This window comes from Heliangelus exortis, chromosome 10 (genome assembly GCF_036169615.1).
Source record: "Heliangelus exortis chromosome 10, bHelExo1.hap1, whole genome shotgun sequence".
NCBI classification, from domain to species: Eukaryota; Metazoa; Chordata; class Aves; order Apodiformes; family Trochilidae; genus Heliangelus; species Heliangelus exortis.
This window is the reverse complement of record NC_092431.1, coordinates 21,674,758-21,699,010: the sequence shown is the minus strand read 5'-3', so window position 1 is coordinate 21,699,010 and position 24,253 is coordinate 21,674,758. Positions and strand designations below refer to the sequence as shown.

The following is a 24,253-nucleotide window of genomic DNA, read 5'->3' as shown; positions in this document are numbered from 1 at the left end:
TACAGTAAGTCACTTTTACAGACAAGAAGAACCAAAACACAAAGAGAAAGCTCATTTTGTTTCAGATGCATTCCCATGAACTCCTTAAGCTCAGCAAAACAGGAGAGCAGCAGACAGAACTTGCAGTCCCACGACCCTGCTTTTTGCATTGTTAGAATTTTTCTTATAAAACATAACTTTTAACCCAATGGGAGCTCCAATATGGATTTTCCTGATTTATTAAATTCCTGGCAGTTCTGTAAACAAATCGGTTCCAAATGTATTTCTTGGCAAGATCTGGGGTAATTCAAAGGAAAAAAAAGAAGTATCTTTACTATATAAATACTTTTACTGCGTGTCAGCCCTTTCAAACTTTAATAATAAAAAATAAGCTATTAACCAGCAGGTTACAGTAAGTTCTTAAAAATACCCTTCTACTTTCATGTATTTTTATAGCTTTCCATATATCTTTAAATACATTTACATAAGTAAATTACAATTTAAAAATGCACTTCAATATATTTAACTGTATTGTTAACTTTAATCTAAATTACTAAAAACATGGCAATATTTTGGCATTAGTAATTTTCACTGCTGATCTAAGCATATGCTAAATTAGGTAGTTCTATGGCCACTTATGCACACCTGCTCAAAAAAGAACGTTTCCAGCAGAGTGAAACACCCCTGAAAATTCAAACAGCACACTTAGCTCTTACTGCACTTGCAGTAGAGTGTAATTAATATCCCCCAGACATCCCACTGCATCCAGCCCAGGGGCTCAGATACTCTGAGATCTGCTGCTCCCACTGGCCTGTGTCACTGTAGGGAGGTTTATTTAGTTAATTTTGTGAGTAATCATCCATTTAAAACAATTTAATCTTCCCTCTTTAATCACAAAGCAAGTTCAAAAAATTCACACGCAACTTTTTACGAGGAAATATGAAATTCGAGGGCTTTTCCAGTTATTTAAAAATACAAGTAAACTTTTTCCAGCATGGTAATACAAAGATTGTTAGGAGTGTGTTTAATGCAGCTGCTTGACTGTCCATACTTGTATCACATGAGAGTAAACAATGATATAGGAGATGAGGTGGATAATTATGGGCACATTTAGGGAAAAAACCCAGAGGAAAACCCAACAGGCATGATTCAGCTGCTGGTGGCAGCACTCAGGCCAGAGAAGGCAGGAGCACACACTTTATCTGTTCCCCTCCTTTTCTACCCAACTGGCTACTTTATTTTATTTTGTTCACTATGAAGGGTGACTGCAGACTCCTGCAGGCATCACTTTACATTTGGTTGATATTTTTGAGGTTGTCTCTGCAGCCACAAGAGGCAAACCCTTTTTATTATTATTTTTTATTTTTAATGAATGAAGACTGAGAATCTGAAGAAGGAAAAAAAAATCTGTAGCAGGCTGTGTGCAACTACAAATCTGGACACATCACCAGGATCACACCACTGCTCCCAGTCCCTGATAATGCACTGTGATAAATTAGTTCAGCTCCCATTCCAGCAGATTTGTGGAGGAAGCTTTTACTGCATGAAAATTTTAAGTGAAAATTTATATATACTGATTGTAAACATGAATATTGGCTAATGTGTATTTCATATGGTACTCTTCAAAATTTTTAGCAAAAAAAGCTACAGATGGGACATTTTCCTAAGATACTCCTAGAAGTATTCCAATCTATCGTGCTAAGTTACACTGAAACTAATTTTCTTTGTTTGAAATTAAAGAAGGACATTTGAAGCAAATGTGCAATGATTGTATCATCACTATAGCTGCAAATGTTTACTTGCTGGTATCCTGGAAATACTAGAAACTCAGTACTACAGCACCCCAGAGTGCCACACACATCACAGCCCATTTCCTTCTTCAGTGCTAAGTGCAAAAAAATACTCATTGTTGATTTTGAGTTCTGCCTGGCAGCCAATTAAATATCTTCCTCCCTTAGAAAGGAGAAGAGCTTGCCCAGTGTGTTAATGACAGCCTCTCCCTTCCAGGCTAGAACCAGACCAGAAATTACCACTATCTCCTGTTCTACAACACAGAGTTGCAATGTATCTGAAGTGACCAGAGGCTTCCCACATCTTAACTGGATCTTCCACAAACCTGAATACTGGCTGCAAAAAAGGAAAATCATCCAGCAGTATGTTAAGAAAGCAACTATCACATTGGCTGTAATGTCACAGTTTCATTTCATAGTGGAAAAAACCATTACTTTCTCCAAACTGACTCTAAAGTTTCTTCTCAACTTGTGTCTGATTATTTTGGGATTCATTCTCTCTTTGTTGCAGGTTTTCCACAGTGAAGATGGGATTATAATATCACAAGCCAACTTCCTTTATGCTATTCATCAAGTAATTCTCTGTAGAAATGAAAAATTAACTCGTTTAAATTAAGTTTATTTTAAAGGTATAACCATTAGTCCTGCTGATTTTTCCTGTCAGGAATTCCATCTGGAAACACACTTAGAAGACAACAGCAATTTTTTTAGGACTAGTCTGAAACTCTATATGATTCAATGGAAAGGAAATAAAACTGCTCTGAAGAAAGTTTTGTCTGTTTTTTGGCAATGACAAAGTACCTAATCAGCCAAGCCCTGACAAAACTATTCCCATATGAATGTCCAAAGGAGCCCTGTGAAGCTACCCCAAAGTTCCCTTTAATTCTCCAGTCCTCACAAATACCAACATTCACATCTGCCACTGCTTCATACAGAACTTCATTCCAAAATGCAATTATCCCACTGACCTTCTGCCACTCTGGAAACGAGCAAGTCTGTGAGCCTGTGTTCTATAATCACATTTTTGTCCTAATTGTTGCTTTAATACACACAGGCCTCATACATAGGCCTGGAATCCAGTCTTGATATTGCCCTTTATTAGATTTCAGAGGACTTCCAGTAACAATGTCATTATAGTGAAGAAATGTTCTCATGGCACAGTGGAGGCTGGATGAAGAAGCTGTAAAGAATTTTTTTACTGTGCAACCCTCCACTTTCAAAGGTTACTCCCCACATTCTGAATATAAGGTGAAAGAGTTCAATGGGAGACTACAAAAAAAAAAAAAAAAAAAAAAAACACCAACAAAACTTGTGAGGTTGTAAGGAATGGGTGTATGCAGCCCACATACTTAAGTCATTACACATCACCTACAGGGTTTCAAAGCTGTTTAAAACAGCAAAGAGGAAAGCCCAAAGCAGCCACAGTCTTTGCAGGTGTACTGCAAAGAGATAACTGACCTCTACAACACTTGGCCAATTTAAACTTTCAATAGCCCTCAGCAAGGAACGTGGGTTCTTTATTTTTGTGACTTTCTTTCAGAACTCAGCGTGGATCGGTGCTTTCAGCCATCACTGAGCTGAGTTCTGAGACCCACACTGCAGGTCTGGGTTTGTGCAGTTTACTCACCTGTAAACATTTTGGTAACAGCCTTACTCTGCTTGCGGGCAGAGCAGAGGAGCAGCAGCCAGGGAGGGAAGAACTCAAAGTGGGCAGCCAGAAGCTCTGCTATTGTTCCTGCTAAACTTGGACCAGTGTGTTCTCCCTCAGAAAGGTTGCAGCCCTCATCGACTGAATCCACCAGCAGGAAGAGGCTCTGCTGAGGGGGCTTCATTCCCAGCAGAGGGAGCAGAATGCACCTGTGAGGAACACGAGAAAAACAAACAAACAAATCAGTATTTTAATACATTTAACAACACATTGGCTATCATAGAGTCATTCAAGTCAAAGCTACAACCAACATAAATTGCAACATTACCTTATAACTAGTCTAAGGAATTTTTAAAAATAGTTACTGCAGAAAATACTGAGTTGGACTGAGCTAACAGACAGTTTGAACAGGCAGGAATGTAATTCTTGCTTAGGCACCATTACTTTGAAATTAATTTGTAATTTATGACATACTTTAAAACAATTTAATGTTGTTCAAGGTTCATTAGAAGACTTGGGAAAACATTGCTCCAAAAAAGAAGTTACTTGGACCAAAGCTTAAGAGATTCATTACTGTTATCTCTGCTGGAGTTATGATTATTGTGTATATTAATAGCATACAACGATTTGTCATGAAACAAGAGTCTAAATAAAAGACATCAAATATCAGAACTCCTAAGAATTCAGCTCTGAATGCATAAGGGTTTTGCAAAAAACAATTCCCATCACAGCTTCACAAACTAAAAGCAAATTAAACTGCCAGCAGAGTGAGGCATTTGGTAGTGACTCTGAGGTATTAGCTTTTATTTTAACTGAAGCTGCCACGTTCCTGTTACTGGAAAAGGATTTTCTGCATCTCCAGGATCTGAACATCTACTCCAATGCATGTGACTGACCAGGTAAAAAAAAAAATCTCAGATTTTCATATATATATTTTGACCCTTAGCAATACTCCACTCTGTGCTTATGTGTGCCTTTTCCCAGATACTATGGAACTGATGTGCATCTACCCAGTATTTCCCTGCTCTGCTACTCACTTTTGCCAAACTCAATTATTGAGGCTTGTAACTTTCGCTGGCTAAATGACCTTTAAATACACAGGCAAATAAAACTTTGACTTTATAGTAACAATATTCAGATAATGACACAAAGTAAGAAAACCGTGTATCTAACAGTTGATTCTCTTTTGAAGATGTCCAGGAGCCATGCAACATGGTATCTTTTATTTCATGCAAGAAAATAATAATAATACTTTTTCCACACATTTTACTGAATAAATTTATTTTCAGAAGACTTTGGTCATCACATCATTACCTGCCAAGCATTTAAAGTGGAATATAGGTAAATCTTGGCTGTTAATGGAAGAACCCTACCCACTTCAGAAATGATTCATAAGCACTGTTAGTGGAATGTTTGTTATTTTCTGACTGAGAAAAATACAAAATAGAAATGGAGTGATGCACCCATTCCATCCAACAGTGACAGCAGAATCCAGTGGAGCAGACCAGGTGATCACACTTGGAGAAACTTCCCCAAAGGTATAAAAAAGAAATACAAATTACTTGTGTTCCAAAAGCATTCTGTAATAAAAGGATTTTAAATTCCTTATAATTCTCCTCCCTCTCCCCTTTTTCTTTTCTTTTTCAGAAGCCCAGAACTACTGCACTACCACACCTGCTCACTCTTTCAGAAGACGCCTGAAGTGCAACTAAAATCACTGCTCAGTAACCTGGGAACTTAAGCAGCTACCAATTTACAGAACAGGAAATTAAAGTAGCCATGAGGTTAAAATTACTTTCCTAAGTGATGCCAATGCCACAATGAAAGGAGGCAGCTGGAACAGACTGTATTTTCCACCTCTTCCCCCACCAGGCTGTTGCCTTGCCCCCTCAGCTATTTATGTCAAGGCATTTTCACGTCAAGGCATTTTCCCTGCAACATTTCTTTTTTCTGTCAAAGCCACTTTTCTTTTCACACAGTTCTCTAGATGAAATTACTTTTTGAGCATGAGTGTTACTGTGAAATATCAAAAAACCGTAACAGTATCTTAAATTCCAACCTCAAAATCTGTGTGACCCTAACAAAAAGCCTGCAAAACATCACTGGAGCACCCAGCAGTGTTCTCGTGTCAGAAGTCCAAGAAGAGGTAACCAGGTGTCTAGGGAAGAGTCCCAGCTCATTCTGCCTCATCCCTGCAGTAGGTCAGATCCAAAGAGGGTTCAGGCAGGTGTCTGGGGACTGCTGCAAGCACTGAGCAAGCAAAGCACTGAACCAAATTCTCCCAGAACTTCCAGGGACCACAGCAAAACAGGGACTGCCTGAACCAGAGGCTCAGACTCTGCATTTAACAACCCTTCACTGAGAGCAATTCCACACATTTGTCCAACTCTGCTATGAACCTGTTTAAGCCTCTGGTATCCACAGCAGTCTTAATTTAACTTAATTTAACTTAATTTAATACCCTTTTGCTTCTGTGCAGGAAGAGGCAGTGAGCAGTTACTCCGTATGCACCTTCTTCTCCAGGCCATTTCTTTCCAGGCAGAGGAACCCAGCCATACTGATGGTGCTCCATAAAAACCTATTCCACAGCCCCTCCTTTCCCTCCTCACAACACTCGTTATTTCTGAATCTCAACCTGAGTTTCACTCCCCAAACCATGCTCATCTCTGCAGCCATACACATGCAGGTAAGAAATGAGGCACAACGACTTCCCTTCCAGAAGTGTGGCACTGGCAAGGCACAGATAACATCACCCAATTCTTGGCACTATAAACACGTGTAACACAGGCCTTTGCTTCTTGCACGTTGCCCAGCAATGTGCTGGTAATAACATCCTGAAAAACATGCACACAGGACCCCTAACCAATAGTGGGAATTTTCAAGAAATACAAGTGCTGTGAAGCATAGAACACTTCTGCACTTAAAAAGTTCCAAAAATAAAAGCTATGATTAAACAGAGTCAAAGAGAAAAGACCTGTTCTGATGTGTGCACACCTGGGGATGTACTGCCAGCTAGGAACTGGTTACTGAGGTTCCTCTTCTGGGATTTTTCCCAATGGTAAAGTCTCCTGCAGCTGATTATGACTTTCTGACAGAGTGCACCAGAGGAATTATACAGAGTCACAGACTAGCACAGAGACCATCATTCCTAGTAATTCATTTCTTTGTAGCCTGTACAGAAACTGGTTCTAGCAGTTCTACCCAACTACAGTTAATCTTACGAAGGAAAATGCAGAAAAGAAATAAAACAACCTGAGAACCACAGAGTGGGAAAGCTTTAGGTACAACACATGGATGTAAATCCAGGGTCTGGTCTTTTCAGAAGTGGCAAATCAGGCAGAGGGAGCAAGTCTGGTGCAATTCAGTCCCTGATTTTGCACTGTCTTGAAACAACCTGATTTTTCCCTGTCAGTGCTGGGCAGACCTGCAGTCCCAGATGGAGAACACAGAACCTTGCCCCAGGGCAAGAGGCCAGACACCAGCAGAACCAGCACCAGTACTGCCCTGAGCAGAGCCACTTCCTGCTGCCTGACACAAACGTGGAGGTGATTTTTCTTTACAAGGCATTCCCAGCAGATCTGCTGCTGGATTGACTCAACAGCTCAGAAAACAGAAACCTGAAGAGTAAATATTTTGGTGTCATGGTTGGACCACCTAGAACAATCTGCAAACAGCTCTGCTATTATAAAGGACAGACAACTGTAGCTGAAAAATCATTCATGCCTGCTAACGGGAGGAAGTTGACACTCTCTATGTATTTTTAAATTGAATATATTTGCCATATGTGCCAACATATACCATATGTTCTGAAACTACTCAGAATCTGACACAGAAAAATCTGTGTCACTACCCAAGGCAGAGAGGAGGCGAGCACTGGAAACAATGCAAACATTTTCCTGAACACGTAATATAATATAGTAATTTATTCTACACAAGCTCTCCCACTTCTCTTTGGTTTCTTTAAGTGATGGAGAGGTCATCTAGTCCACTGCCCCCCCCTACACCTGCATCAGCTCTACATCTCTCACCCCCAGAGGTGCCAGTCTAAGCATCTTTTAAGACTTCCCCTGATCAATACTCTGTCTCCCCAAGCAACCTATTCCTGTGCTTCCATATTCTTACAATTTGGAGGCTTTCCCATTCCCCTCACATGTCTGACCTTAACTTGCCACCCTGCAATTTAAACCTTGTGCTTCTTGCTCTAGTACTTGTGTAACACAAGGGTGATTAAAGGAAGCCAGCAGTATCCAAAATTGATAACCACTTCCCCCTGCTTGTCAGCCAGAATATTAAGGAGCCAGAACAGAGCTCAGTGAAACCCCCCATGATGTGCTGTGTCAGTATGGAAATGTATTGATACTCAGCCTCCAAGTCCAGTTACTCAGCTCTCCTTGCATGCACCCAAACCCAGTTCTCCCTTGCACACAGCTTCATGTAAGCATCCAAGACTTCCTGGAGCCAAACCAGACATTTATGGTTCTCCCTGTCTCCCAGAAAAAGAAGTTAGATTAGTTTTGTCAAAACCAAGCCATATGTCATACCACATTAGCTGTTTTTCAACTCCTTATCTGGCAGCTGCTTACAAATAGTTTATTTGTTCTGGCATTTTTTGTTTCAGTTGACATGCTTCTAATTCCCCAGTGCCTTTTTGTCCCTTTTTAAAGCAAGACAGTAAATATACATCATTTTCTTCCATGTCTGAAAGGCATCATTTTCAGCCATCTTGATAAAGGTAACTTATCCTTTAAAGATAATCAATAACAGTTAATTGACTGATCAGTTTGAAAACATTTCCCCTACTCCACAGGGGGCTTCTTTGTCCAAGCTCTGTTATTCTGTAATCCTGCTTCTTTGTTGCTAGTATTAATTATGCATATTTTTAAGAACATAAAGAATCACTGAACACTTCAGCTTTCTCAGTTACATCAGTTTTCCTGCCCAGCAAATAGCAGAACACTTGGTGGATATTGTCTTCCTGCTGCTCATGAACATATGGGATCATTTCTTGTTGCCAAACAGAACACACCTGGCAGGGAAAGGCAACAATGCACTCTCAGCTTTCACTTTTGCTCTTGTTTTCACAGGACACTTTCACTTTCATATTCAGCTGACCTACTTCTTTTCTGCAGTCTTCCTCCTGCTGTTTATATTATGACTCAGGGGTTCAGTTCCACTAAACTAGATATTTACTATCCTGCTTTGAAGCAGTGTTCTTTCCAGCTAATTCCTTCCTTTCACAATTAGCTGTCACGTTCACGAGATCTTACCCGCAAATTATCTGAGGTCACCACTATTCCCAAGCCCACTGCTTTTAGTTTTATTTTTTAGGTTGTTTTATTTACAGGCCATAAAAGATAAAACTTTCACCAGTTAGCCTTTCAGTAAATATCACACCCATAAATCACAGGTTTTCCAGTGGCTTTTTCTTTAGTTTATTCTAGAACTAAAAGCAAACGCACAACACAACTGCTAGAAAAATGACTTTTTGAAATCATACCAGTTATACAAGTTATCCTGACATACCTCTGAGCCAGGCCTGTGTACTAATATTTCCAGTTCTGCTTGTTTACAACATGCCTTTTTCCATCAGTATGAAGCCTCCTAAGGCATTTGGTTAACTACCCTCCTTCTCTTCCTTGCTGTCCATCCCGTGACCCCACAGGAATTACCCTGTTTCCTCTCCTCCTCTGCTCCCAGTCTGTGAGCTTTTGTCTAAGTTGTTTTTTATTTACCCCTGGGATTTGTCATCCAACATCCACCAGTTGTTTAAAAGCTCTCTTATTTAGTAAAAAAAAAGGTAGAGAATGTCAAAGTACCACTTACATCACCTGCATGAGATAAAAGCAACAAATCAGACTCACTGGAAACTATTCCTAGTTGGAAGGAGAGAACTACCTACACTGCACCTTATTTTCCATCCCTCTACAAGTCAGGATAACACCTTACTCTGCAAATACTCAGCAGGCTGGGGTTGAAAGGCACCATGCAGCAGTGGGGTACCTCAATAAGAAAACTCCAAGTTCAGATATCCAACAGAATGCACTAGAATCACAGAGTTAGTTTTCACCAAATGGTACAGCCAAGTGGAATACACTGGCTTTTCAGCTTTACTTAGTAACTACCTGGTTCCTTGGCCGAATAAAAACTGATATTAATTGGTTAAATAAAAGTGCAGCATCCTCTGAACAGTGTTACCTGGACACAGAATTATCCAGCTGAACTGACAATCTTGTAGCTTTATCCACATTTGAATTTGTTGGTATTGTTCTACAGTTTGGAGGTAGACTATTAATTTCTCTCTCTCTTCTGCCTCCATTTATGCAGAGCATAAACATAAAACTGAAGAAACAGATGTTGCTTACATGTAGAAATACCAGCTACAAAGAAAAAAACCAAAAACCCAAAAGCCAGGCTATGTCCTGCTTACTGAATGGCCAACATGACTGTGTAAGAAAAGGCAATAGCACATGATACAAAACCAGTTACTGTTATTCCTGCAGCTCAGTCTGACAATCCCTAAATTAATTATATTAAAAAAAAAAAAAAGATATTACTTATAGGAAATTGTACTGATTAATACCCAAAGAAGAGGTGCTGCAGTGGCTATTTCAGCAGTAAGATGTTTCTTCAAAACAGGGGGGGGGTTCAATCACCTGCCTGGAGGAACCAAAATAAATAACAATATACATTTCATAATCTAGATCATTCCCTCATGAAGTTGCTCTGTAGCTGCCTTTCTCATTTCTTGCACATCATCACAAAGCACCCCACACTTCAGTTGTTGAATGGATTGCAGGATTAGACTGTCCAACCTCATTTTCAGAAAATCCTCTGCACAAATACCAGATGAAAAGCTGTTAAGATTTTACCTTACTACTCAAGCACTTCAGACAGCTTTTCTCCCGGGTGTGCAGCACCACATATCCTTTTCCATTTTATTTTCTCAAGTAAAAAGGACTATCCCAGCCTTTAATTGCCCTGCTTTAGTTCCTTAGAGGCAACAGATGGAGCAGCTTTCACAGGTGCCATCCAGAATTTTTCTCCCCTCCTCCCCAAAGCTGAATCCAACACCTAACATCCAAAACTAAGCCAAGAATTTTGATCACCTTCTATCACCTACAATGACTTTTTGGTGCTTGCTTGGCATGAAAGGAGCTGCAAACATGCAGTGTACAGAGGACCTGGACTGCAATAGTTCAGCCCCTTTCACTCCATCAGGATCTTCCTTCTTTTCCTGGTCTCATCTTCAATTCTCCCTTCATGTTAACCCATCATGTTCTGATGTCAAGTGTACCAGAAACCTACACACCTGAATTCTTGGCAACACCTCTTTTGCAATACCTCTGAACACTTACATACAGCTCAATCCTCATTTCAACATAATTATATTCTTAAGGGTTTTTTCTGTCACACTTGTCTTTTTTTTTTTTTTTTTCTCATGGTTCTTCTTTCTGAGCAGCAATTCTGCAATCATCAAGTTTTTCTGCATTTAAAACATTCCTGATCCTGACGAAGAAGATTTTTCACCATTCCCAGTGTATTGTACACATTATCCCATGGAATAAACCAACATCTCTTCAATGCCCAGCTTCACAAACACTTGCAGGAGGCAGTATTTCAATACTATCTTTTCCCAGTGTATTAGACACACTAAGTCCTTTCTGCTTCACTATTCACCAAATCCTTTTCATTTTTTTTTTTCATTAAAAAGGAAGAAAATAAAAGAAACTTAAACCCTCACACAAGCTATGAAAATGTGCATAGAAAGCTGGAGAGAAGGGAAATAATTAACAAGTGTGAATTGCTATGAAGGTCCATCTAACTAAACAGCTTATAGGGAAACCTGGAAGGTTTAAGGCTGAGCCACATAGATTAAAGGCAAAATGTTAATGCCTGTGGAAGTAGAAGACAAAAGGTCTGTGTAAGTTGTCATTATTAAAATGCCTCGGGGAAACTTTCTTATGGTAATTTAAACTGAAAAGGTTAAAACCTTAAACGGTTTTATCTGCAGTCTGTACTTCCACCCCATGAAAGGAGAACATACAGCCTGCCTTACAGAAACACTAACTCCTGCTCTGTGGCCTGCTAACTCCACAGATTTAAGGGAAAAGCCTGAAGAGAAACATGCCACAAAGTGCTTCAGCTTCAGGCAATGCTCAGCTTTCCAATGTGTCTAGAAAGCAGCAGAACACAGCATTTTCTATGAAACCAAGCATCAGTTAAAAGTCTACAGCATCAGTTAAATAGCAGGAAACAGAAGCTCCACCAGAGTCAAGATGCCCTCCCAAGAACAAGTTTCTGAAGTACCAATTTACCTTCCTCAGCCTCACTTTCACTGAGCTGGAAACACAGGCCAAGCTGGCAGAATCTTTTTAACCTCTCAGGCACACTCTTACAAAAAGAGTTTCTCATCTCACCCAGGAATTGGTACAATTTTCAGGCAGTGTCCTGTCTCTGTAATTGTAAGTATGAAATAATGTTCCTGAACAATTAAAAGGTAGACAAGCACATTGACTAGAAATGTCTATAATACACATGACAAATATGTAAATACTTATAAATTAACCAGCTTATACCACACAAAAGTGAAAGTCAGCACAGAAACTATATTCATAATTACTTGAAGTGCTGTAACAAGCAAGCTACATTGAAGGCAAGCAGGGTTTTACTGCCCATTTAGCATCACTACTGGAGCTGCTCTCATGGTCAGAGTACACAACCACACAGCAGACAGGACTAAGGGTCAGTGCATTACTGTGTCTTGCACTGTTCTTTATTTCTTTCATGCAGTCCTGTTTACCATTTTTCTTCATTAGCTCTCAAGAGATCTTGCAGATACCTGCTTACGTGTAGCAGCTTCCTATAGAGTTGTAACAGGTTTTGTGCTGTGCAGTCTGTCTCCTGTTTTTAAGGTTTCCTGGCTCTCACTACACAATCACTGAGTGGAAGCCTCCACAGCATCAGAATCAACCTACTAGGGAGACACAAACTACAGAACTCTCCATTCTTTCTGATGGAAATACTCTCATGGAGTAAACTTGTCCAAGTTAAAAGCACCTCAGCCACCTGATGTTGAAGGTATGTATTTTTCTACACAAACTTGCTTCACCAAAAAATGAGATACTAAAATCAGATTGCAATTATTCCATGAGGACTGAGTACATAGCACTGTCAGTGGTACCAAGAAGCACGTGTTCCCATGTTTTGGCATGGCTGTGGTTGACAGTCTTATGTTCTTCTAAAAGCAGAGACTTAAATCCTTTTGCAGATGTAGCCTTACATCACACACAACTGAGTGCTGGACATTCCAACACCCAGGTGATTCTGTGGAATCTCCAACTGAGACCAGGAACAGGGGGGTGACCACATAGGAAGAGACCACAGAGAACCCTCCTTGCCAGAGCTCTGCCTGCACATCTCTCCTGGCATTCTGTAGGAGTCAAGATCTTGAACAACCCATGGACGTGCTACAGAACATCTGTGAAGAGGTTCCCAACACAAAACAACCTCATCCCTGAGCTTGCTCTCAACTGGAAATGGTTATGGGGCTCCTACTAAAAGGAGAATTAATTTTGTACCATATCAGGCTCCTCTGGGACAGGATCCTACCAGCTTTAGGATTCTAGTCCTGAAATGAGGAATGTAGGAACAGACAAAATTCTGGGAAAGTACAGAAGCAGAATGTTGCATATTTACACATCTAAAATGTTGCTAAGAAGTCTGCCCTTTAGATTCAGAAAACTCTGTGGCTAAGGGATTTTTTAATGTCGCATTCCTAGGTGTGTGCTCTGACTAGCAAGCTGGAATTATTTACTTTAAAGGTGAGATGAAAGAGAATCAAGCAGTATTCAAACACATTAAAGGCTGTCCCCAGAAAGAAAAGAAAGAACCTATTCTCCAGGTCTCTGGAGAACACCGTTAAGTAGTAACAAGCTGAGGTTTTAGCAAGAAAAATACCTCTGGTTACATACACAAAATTTTTTTCTGGTAAGAATCACGAAGTGTAAGAGCAGATGAAGCAACCATATCTCAGAAACAGACTTGGTTTCTTCTGCCTGGGGAAGGAGATGGACTTGATTTTCTGAGGTTCCCTTCCAAATGTTGAGGCTGAAATGAGTCACTCGGCACACTCGAACTCCACATGTGGTAAATGAATGAACACACTGGAAATTTAACACCTTTCTTTTTTCAAGGGTCTTGTAAATGAATTCATTATGCATTCAGATCTTTCTTCACATGAAATATGACACAGTCAGACCTCGCCTTTGTTTCTACCATTTACAGCTCTGCTTTCCTAGAGCCTGACAAGAGATCTACATTCACACCCTCTTGGTAAATGTTGCAAATCTACAGCCACCAAGACTGTCCCCAAGAAGCAGAGGAAAGGCTGCACATAACAGCCCCTTCCAGAAGATAAGAGAAAAATATGCAGATAATTACAGACAGTCTCTGAGACTTGGATGAGAAAAGTCGAGTAATTTTTTCTCTCTAAAAAGGTTAATACTGAATTATTAATAGAATACTTGCAGAATACATGGATAGGAAACCCAGCAGCTTCTGAGTGCCCAGCAGCCCAAGCTCAGGAATTTTTAACTGTGCCCAATGAGATGCCTCTCAGATAACTTTTTTTTTTTTTAAGCTTTCAAAAGCTCATGGTAAAAAAGACTTTTACTAAACGCATTTCATTTAAAAAGTAAAAACAAATGCATCCTGCCACCTGAGCAAAACTAATAGTGCTTATTTTCAGAGCAGTAAATAGAACTTTGGGTGCAGAGCATGAATTGGGCTTAATTCACTAGCAAGGAAAACTCAAAGTTTGTAGAGTAAAGTATCAAAGTCAGGATACTTTAATTAATCTCTGGTCTCTAATTAATCTCTGGCCTCCCCACAGTAATGGTACTGTGGATTTGAAAGTTTGTTGGCTAAAAATAATGCAAATGTAAACAGTTAAAGGGAAGGGAGCCAGGGAGAACTAATGAGGAGCTGGTCTTCAACTTCTCTGATTTACTCAAAAAAAAAAAACAAAACCACACTTGAGTTTTTGCAATTAAGAATAAACTACTCCAACACAGTGAAAAGCTTACTAATTAATTGATCAATAAAGCCTACCAATCCATGATAGTTTTTATTATATTACTGGCTTCAACAGCCATGCAAGGGGTCCTAAGAAGAACAGCTTCTTCACACCTCATTTGTTATCACATACTATTCAATGTCTAAACCCCTTTCTTCATCTATGCTAAGTAAATGTCAAGAAAAATGAAATTCCAGTATTGCAGCTTCAAAGTGTTTGGACAACAGTCACAGTCTGCTGAACAAACTTGCATTTTTCTATATTGTCACACAAGCAATCCAGAACTTAAAGTAAAACCTCTTTCTCTTACCATTTAGACAAGAGGAAAAGCTCACTGCTTTTTTGCAGGTAAAAGCACCTATTTGCAGCTTTCTGATGATGCATCACTCTTGTGAGAAACAGGGATTAAAAAAGAAAAAACTAAACTAGTAGCATGGAAAGCCACTACAGATGAAAGGCTGGGGCAGGCAATACTTGCCAGCATTGGTTGACAATCCTAGGGTTTTTTTTTTTACTCCGAATTCTGCTGTTTATGAGATTTGCCAAACAACCACCAGAGGCTTGATCCTTTGGAACTCTCCACCAAACAGGTAAAAGTAACTTTAAATAGATAACAACTGCTGGCACAAGATGTGTTGTGCTCTGCTGCTGTCCAAGCCAATGACTCACAGAAGGCTTTCAGTTTTAATCAACATAAACCCCTGCTTCAAACATGCACTCAGCATAAAACCTTACATGACCTCTCACACTTGTGATCAAATCTACACTTATTTGCATGTGCTAGAGACCTATGAGCCTGCCTGGCTCTTTGTATCCCTGAACACTGCTGGGCACTTGCACTGCACTGCAGAGCTGGGGTGCACACAGACAAAAGGAACTACCCCAAGGATACTCCATGGAGAAGGAGGGTGAGGAGAAACTGCAGCGTCCAACAATTCTTCACTGTCCTTCTTTTAAAGTTTTGGTGTGGATGTCTCTTGTCACCTGGGCAGCTGGGTTAACTCTGTGGGGTTTCCCTATTTCAAATAGGAGTAGCAGACATCAGTAGTCAGAAACAGAAGAAAAATTGTGGTTGTCTGGGGACCCACAGAAGGAACCATGACACTGAATTTAGCATCAGCTCAGAAATCCAACTGGTGTCCTTTCTGAAAAAATGATACTTAAGTTCTAGGGCAGAGCTTCTGCTATATTAAATTTTTGACAAAGAAGACATAACATCAGCTTGAGAAGACTTCTATGAAGTTCTTAAACACAAATTGGGTCAGCAGGTTTCTTTTAAATTGTTCTTTTCTTGGGTCTCTACTAATCAGGTGCAGCTACTTGCACTGAGATGCAACTTCAGGAATGCAAATCTGAATATATAGCTTCAGTTTCCCCACTTTGACCAGGTCATCTTAAAGTGATATTAGGAATACTTAATTACTGAGGTTCTAGAACACTTCACAAGTTAAAAAAGAAAAAAAACCCAAAACCAAACATTTGAACATCACTGACCCAAGTTCAATATGTAAGAAGTGCAAAAGTCTCTCAAGTTTTGAAGTTTCTGGAACAGACATGCAGGGGACAGCAAGAGCTTCATATGGGAGTGATAGCAAAGCTGCACCAACCTATGGGAGATGTGGAAATTCACCATTTCTAGTACCATCCACTTTCTGGGCTGTGAATTAACCAAGCTCTGCCTTCCACCACTAATCCCAACTGTAGCACAAGACATGGGAATTATGTCCCTTCCCCTATTGTCTGAAGGTGGTTAACGTCCTCTCCTTTTCTGAAAAACATAAACCAGGGTCATAAGGGTTTTAAAGGTCTTTTTACAGCTTACTTTGCACAAATTTCACTACTATCCATGGCTTATATCACAGTTCCTGCAGGTCCTCATGGCCCTGGATAACTGACAGTCACCTGGCTTCCTACCAAGCACTGCAAATACAAAACAAAACCTACCCCAATCACAACCCTACAGATAACCTTGAAAAATTTGGGTTATTCTGATTTTCACTTTTCTATTTAAACAGGAAAGAGCAGCCTAACAGACCTTTTCAATTAAATTATTTGAGCTTAATACATTATTTCTTCTTACTTGAGCCATTTCCTTCCTACTTTCTTCTTTGCTTTGACCTAAAATTTCAATGTGAGGCTTCAAACATCTCCCTGATCTTTAGGACTGCTTTCTGCTCCAGTACTGCAGGCTTGAGAAAAAAAGTGCCTCCAAAGTGGAGCTGTAAGTAGCAGCTCTTTTCTCAGCTGCCAGCACAGAAATAAATACTTGTTAAATACATTTATATAGATCGGCCCTTCCAGCCCTTCAAATCTGCAAGATCTGCCCCTGAAAGAGTTTTCAGGGCACATTAAGTTTATAAATACATGGGAATGTATTCAACCAGAAGGAGAGAAGTCTGAACACCCTGGGTCATCACTTGCACATGGTGTCACGATGACCATCAGGGTTGCCGAAAATCTCTTGTAAAACATTCTTCAGAAAAAGATTCACTACCCCAAGAAATGAATTTTATGTTGTTTATAAATGGGTATGTTACAAGGCATTAAAGTTTTCCTTTCTTACTATTTCTAGGACAATTAGCACAAAAAAAGAGTGGCGTGATCTTGTTTAGCACTTGGGAACAGAAGTCTGCATTTTAGTCCATGAATACATAGCTTGGTCTGGAGCAGCCATGCAAACTAAAGCATAAATTTGTCAGTGTCTTTAAAGAAAGATTTTCTCCCTCTTCTGCTGACTAAAAAAATAAGGTAAAAATCAATGGAGCACCGAGATGAGAGCTTCATGCTGTTTCAGTGCCTTCACACAAAGAGAAAGGCAATCAGCTGACAAGCAAGTCTTCCTACAACTCATTGCATATTACAACAATGTTCACTTAACAGAAAGCATATATAAACACACCAGACCAGAATCCTGAAGTCCTCAGTGGCAAGTCTTAGAAACCATGGAAAAAACTAAGTCACATTTTTGTTAAACTTTCTCACCTGTTTTATATATTGATAAAAGTTCAATTAACAAATGCTCAGGGAGGGGAGGGAGCTGCCAAGTTCCTCTTGTTTGTAGGCAGTGATTGTATCATCCAGGGAGCAGAACAAGCTCACAGCACTTCTGTCAACAGCCATCTCCTGGTCTCCTGCCACAGTGCTGAAAACTTATATTCCCCATACAGCACCTTGTCTCCAACACCTCATCTCCCTTAATCTGAAACACGAGAATGAAGACTCACTACCACAGCTGCTTTTGGGAGCAAGGGCTCAGGGTAGGTGGGCAGCAAGGGAACACATAAAGGTCAAAAAAAATAATAAAAACCCAAAACAAAGACCAAAAAAAAAAACCCAAAACCAAACAAAAAAACCCCACCTCCTTGACTGAAGCTGTTCTACTACAACGTAAGTCTTTTTAGAATAATAATGGTTCACAATCACTGCTGCAAAATTTGAGAAGTACTCGTACCAGATGTTGTGTCATATTTTATTTTTCCAGTACAAAAGCAAGAAACCTGTATAGTGACCTAAATACTCAAGCAGCCCATCATTAAACCCTGTGCTCATAAAAAGCAGTCATATCTAAAAAGCTGAGTCTGACTCACGGGGCCTTTTTATATTCCTATAATGCATTTTTGTCTAAGGACATTTACCTAACTCCTGCTCTTCAGAGTAAGCCAATCATGTTTAAACAGAGGGAGGATTCCAGATCTCACAGAGAACTTGCCTGTACTAAATGAGTAAGATATCGTTGTAACAGACTTTTAAACATAGATGGTCTCTTACTCACCAGATTAATCCACTTCCCTTATTTTAAGAGGCTGCCAAAAGTGAGATGGCCAGTCCACTATTCCATTTATAGACACTTGATTTCACTCAGATTTTATAGCCATGAGAAGGGCTTAAAAGTTCTGAAATCAGACCTTTAGCTGTTAGAGGTTGCAACTTCACTTAACAACAAAGAGAAATCCAGAATTAGTCTTGTTTTAAGACACCAGACTGAGAACAATGAAGACATGCATCCTGTTTATTCAGCGGGTGAGGACGGAACAGCCATCAGAACTGGAAGAGCTTTTACACCACCAGGACAATACAACAGGCACTACAGTTCAACCTCAGTACTTACTCACTCAGCCTTAGCCATCCAGGAAGAAAATGAGAGAGAACAATTTTTTGATACTGCAAACATTGTCCAATAAACCCCAAATTACCACAAGAAGTTACATCACTACACAATGCCAAAGAGCTTCAGTTTCACTCATATACCAGTCTTGTAGCAGCAAGAAACTCAACTGAAGCTTGAGACAAGCCCTGTCCCTTCTGAATCTTCACTGTGACCAAAAAAAAAGACAGACAGATGCTTGTGAAGGCTGTGCTCAGGACATCACACTCTTCTAAATGAGCTGTGGACATACACTATTAATGTGCACATTAGCAGTAGCCTTACAGAAACAAAATTCTCAATTCTTCAGACATCCTGAAGACACTTTAGCTTGAACACTAAGTCAGTAAATAAATATCTTCACCCTGCTTAGCTGACAAAGCTTCTAAGGGAGAGGGTGAGCCCCCTTGATAACCTTCTGATCCACTCCATACTCTGGAGTGCTTGTTTTGATAGTAGCCATAAAGATTTGATGTAGCGAGAAGTAACACAAGGAGTTAATTGACATTTTCCTACCACATATTTTTAGATAAACATGAAACCAGTGTGCTGGATCAGACCCAGAAATCAAACGGTCTAGTTTCCTCTTAGACAGAGGACAATATTGGAAGCTTTTGTGAGGGTCCTATAAGCTCTGGTTTGGGTCTACAAAGGACAACTGCACTACCTTTATGGCACATGAAGGCCACTCAACTCACGAGGTATTTTCCACTCTGAAATCAACTACTTTAAAGTCATTCCAAAACGCTAGCTATAGCCAAGGGTACCAATATACAAATAAATTCACTATGAATAATACATTTTGCTTACAAAGTAAATATTCATTTATGTCAGCTGTAAGGACAGACTTTTTCCACGGTGCGTCTGCAAGCTCTGACAGAAGCCAGCATTTTCATAATTTGGGCTTTCTTTTTGGCAGGGTTATTTTAATTTATTTTTACCTTTTAAATGCTTCAGCAGGGTTCCTCTCGCACTCCCCGGGCTGCAAGAGACTTTGGATAGCAGGATCTCTGAGTTTGTCCTCGTATCCCTGGATGAGTCCACTGCGGCAGATCTGTGCCACTAAACCTCTGATAAAGCCTCCAACACAGAGCGTGTCAGAGTCCTGGGCCCTGCAGAAATGGAAGGCCAGGGCCTGGCGATGCAAGGCTCTCTGCAGGTTCCCAGGTGAGCTTGGCCACAGTAACTCAGTACAGAGAGCTGTCTTCCCACTGCCAGGCCCTCCTACCAACAACACACCCCAGGCAGCTCCTCTCCCAGAGACGACGCTGGTATTACTCCCAGAATTCACCACAAGAGATGGTTTGTTGGCAGCACCACTGCTGCAGTTAGCTTTCTCCTGGAGGCAGTGCTGAAGCTTGTGGAAAACCCACTCCCTACAGTAAAAGGGCTTTCCCTGCAGCAAGCTGGTTTGAGCCATTTTATAAAGCTTCTCCTCTTGGCTTGGTCATAAGCAGCAGGACACCTTCAGCATCTCAGGGCAGGGAGCTGAGGCGCTTTCATCCGGCAGAGAAAAACCTTCTGCAGAGAACTTGAGAGAGGTTAAGGTAATCAGTTAACCTTTCTGATAAACTTTAACAGCCTCTTCTCCGGAAGGGTGTCACTCCATGTGCAAGCTTTGTGCTGGGGAGCACAACACAATCACAGTTCGGCTGACATCACGGAGCCAGGTCTGGTACCAGTGCTCAGCAGTGCTTCTCATGTGGCTCAAGAGTTCACACAGCTCCATGGCTGCATCTGCAGCTTATGCAGTGCTGTGTGTTCCCAGTGCACGGGCGAGACGACACATCTGGAAAAACTGAGGGAAAGCCAACTTCTCAGTGCACACTAAATGCCTTTCAGCTCTAGGCAGCAATCTCTCCGGATGCACATCCAGAAAAAGTTGTACATAATAAAACGTTCCTTCTGAAAAATGGAACTTGACAGAGAAAGTGACTTTTCTTCAGAGTTGATATACACACCAGGAGGATGGGTGAGTACCCATGGCTGAGAAATGGTCAGTGTGGAGAGAGACCTTTGCAGACTTCATACATCTGGGGGAGTGCCTGAGAAGTGCTTCAGATTATGGTTTCTCATACGGTATGGAGGACAGGAAAAAACAACCCAACACGTTTACAGCTTCTTACTCCAATACATTCGTAAGTGTCTTCTTCAGGAACTTGGATTCTTACTGAACCTGTTCTCAGGTATCTTAATCGCAAGATGTCAGATGAGACAACATCTTCCCCTAGAGCTCTGAAATAAAGAAGAGAGCACTTTTAACCCTACACGCAAGCATAACCCAGTCAATTGCAAATGCAGACAACAAAGAATAAAGGGCTATTATTCTTTATTTTTGCTTACACTGCTAACGCAAGCTCATCTGAAAAGGTATTCTAAAGAAATTTCTTGTTACGAGGTACACCCGGCCACAAATATGAAAAGGTAACAAAAAACAACAAGCAGATATGACAGCAGTCTGGGAACCATCAGAGCAGTGAGCCTTTCATTTTCTCCTCAGGAGAACTGGATATACCCCTTCGCCTCAGAAACGTCCTCCCTGACAAGGCTTCATCCCCGAATTCTCCCTCATTTTCCTACTGCCGGCTGCAGGGTTTGCTTGGGGTTTTTTGTCGATTTTTTTTTTTTTTTTTTTAAGTTATTTTGCTGCCGCCGCCTCTTCGCCCAGGTCTTTGTTCGTGCCGGGCCGGCACCGGGGCTCCCGGGGGGCTGCGGGTCACGCCGTGACACCCCCGCCGCCTCTGTCACCGCTCCGCGGCACCCCCTCCCCAAACAAAACCCTTTATTCCGGGCTGTGCTGCAACCCCACGCTCCGGTGTGTCTCTCTCACACACACACACACACACACACACACACACACACCCGCCTCAGGACTGACTCTGGCAGCGCCCTGGCAGCCCCGCCGTCCCCCTGAGTAGAACCCCCAGGTCAAGCCAGCAGCTGGGAAACCCCCCCCTCTTCCTTCTCCCCCTTTCCTCCGCCCTTCATCTGCTCCTCACACCCCCGACGCGGAGCACACACCCGCCCTACCCCCGGCCCCCTCCCCCAGCACACACACACACACCCGGATCCGCACAAAGATCCCGGGCACCGCACCCCCACCACCCCGCAGAGGCGGCCGCTCCCCACCGGCAGACACCCACCAACCCCCGCACAACGCCTCGCAGGGCTGTCAGCCTCCTGCCCGCTCCAGGCGGCAGGCACGGCACGGTATGGTGTGGTATGGTGTGGTATGGCACGGTGTGGCACGGCACGGCGCCAACCTCCCGCAGCCACCCGGTGCAGGGGCCTCCCTGCCGCTGCCCGCTCACCTCCGCCGTGGCCCCGGCGGCTGCCGCTGCTCCTCCAGCCTGGCCCCGCGGCGGCTCTGCGCGCTCCTCCTCTTCCTCCGGGCCCTTGGGCTCCCGCCCCCGGGCTGCGCCGTGCCACCGCCCCGCTCCGCGGCTGCCTCAGCCCCTCTGCTGATCTCCTCGGCGCCTCCTTCACCCTCCTCCGCCCGGACCGCCCCTCGCACCTCCCCTTCCCTCCCCAACGCGTGCGGCGGCGGCGGGAGGAGGAGGAGGGAGCGGGGAGAGGGGCGTAGGTACCGCCCGGCATCTGGGGAGAAGTAGTCCTGGGCGGAGGGAGACGGGCGGCGCGGAGCTTTCAGCCTTGGACCCTCACAGCCGCCCGCACCCCCGTGGAGCTTTGTCCGGGGCCCCCCGCTCCCCCCCGGGACCCTCCCGGCGCGGCCCTGCAGGGGGCGGCAGCGCCGCTGCCTCTGCCCGGGAGGGAGGCGCCGAGGCGGGCGGGGAACGGAGCGGAGCGATGCGGGGGGACGGCGGGGACAGCTGAGACCGGGGCTTGAGGCTCGGCCCCGGCCCTGCCGGCATGGGGGTGACCGGGACGGGACGAGCCAGCCCGGTCCCTCCGGCCCCATCTTACCCTGCGGCCCGGTCCCGCTTCAGAAGTTGTAAAATAAAGGTTCCTGCTGGAGAAAGCAGCCCCGGGGCTCCTCCCGTCTGATCCCAACTCCGGGGTGGGAACAGCCCGACAGGCCCACCAACGCCGGAGTCAATTTTCTGCCTTTCGAACCAAACTCGGGCCCTTTTTAGGTTTTTTTTCTGCCACGCACCCTCGCTTGTCCCGAACCGGCCCGCTCCGGGCAGAATTTCACGCCGGCGGTGGGGAAAGCGCAGTCTCGCAAAACACATGAAGCAATTTTGAAGGATTTTTTTTTTTTTTTTTTTTTTTCCCCAGCCCTGGCTTCTGGCGATGCGCACATGTGAAAATAATGGTTAAAAACTGCCTGGGGCCCCAGGGTCCGGTCCCAGCTGGAGGGATGGGGAGGTGTCTGACACCGCCTTACTACAGTGACCCTGGAGCTCCACAGCCGGGAGATCCTGACAAAACCTTGGGAATGTGGGCATTATTCTGGGAGAAAATAGGGTAGAACTCGCTCCTGGGTACCTTGGGAAACTCATGTGAAGCCCCCTCCACTTCTGAGCAGAAGGGGAAAGTCTCCTTGTGGCTAGCAAGGGAAGGATTTTCATGGAAACCTTCTCCCCTTGGAGCTGACTGCATTATTTATGATAAAGCACTTTTCCATTTACTGTTGGATCAAGGTCTTTATGGTTACTAAACAGGGCCTGCGTTTTAGCACAGCTCTGCACAGTTTCATGTGCCAAGTAATTAAAAGTATTGTGATGTACACACTGAATATACCCCTATGATACAACAGGCTGATTTAGGGCCCTTGAGGAGGCATCCCGGGTTCTTTGTAGGAGCAAAATGAAATTAAATAAATTCAGTTGGTATATTGAAGAGCTCGGAAAAACAAGTCTGCCTGCTTCTGAAAACCAGTAGAACAAGTTTGAAGAACCTTTGGAAGCAACGCATTGCAAACTTGCAGAGCAATGGGGAGTGGGGGAGAAACAGAAATAAGATGAGTAGTAAGAAAAAAGATTGTATGGATGTTTTGGGGTGGGTTTTTTTTGGTTTTTTTTTTTTTTTTTTTTTTTGAGTATTGTTTTGTAAGCTTTTTCACTTGGATGAGTCTTGTTAATCATGCACTTCAGGCACATTGTCTTCTATAGGTGTTTGTTTGGGTTTTTTTTCCCAGCTGTACCTCCCTCCCATTTTAAAATGTTGTAGAAACTCAAGGCTTCCAAAACTGATGCTAATAAAAGTTCTAAGAGACTTTGAACTGCAAGGTCTTTTCTATTTTCTTTTTTTGTTTTGTTTTGTTTTGTTTAACAGCAAAGGAATAGAGGCAGATAACATTTGGAGTGATGGAACTGCAGGTGTAGTCAGCTGAGTTGGCTGGGGACAAAACAGAGGTTGACTAACAGAAAGAAACAGTAAAAATACTTACAAGAAATAATTGCAGATTCAACACCATAAGAGACAGATCTTGGGCACAAACATTAGACTGGTCGATTACCCCAGGAAGAAAAAATAATAAAAAAAAAAAGATGAAACTGGACAGTGATGAGATCCAGGGGAGAGTGTAGCTTCCACTTTTCTGATGGCCAAGACCCAGACGAAAACCCAGTTTGCATTAAAAGGTGCTGTCAGATTCCACAGCATCTGATGTGATTATACCACAGCAGGAGGAAGAATGGCTTGGTTTGCTGAAA

At 42.5% G+C, this 24,253-nt stretch overlaps 1 protein-coding gene across 1 annotated transcript in view; it reads right to left on the bottom strand.

The window, feature by feature from the left end:
* ANKRD50 (ankyrin repeat domain containing 50) overlaps window positions 1-22,080 on the bottom strand; it is a 31,687-nt gene extending 9,607 nt beyond the window's left edge. Inside the window, exons 1-3 of the mRNA XM_071753876.1 lie at window positions 21,947-22,080; window positions 19,577-20,870; window positions 3,397-3,626 (exon numbers count right to left, since the gene is read on the bottom strand). Of these exons, the coding sequence (XP_071609977.1) occupies window positions 3,397-3,626; window positions 19,577-20,055 (709 nt within the window). The 5' untranslated portion in view covers window positions 20,056-20,870; window positions 21,947-22,080. The remainder of the gene's footprint in view (window positions 1-3,396; window positions 3,627-19,576; window positions 20,871-21,946) is intronic.
* Window positions 22,081-24,253: the final 2,173 nt, after the last annotated feature.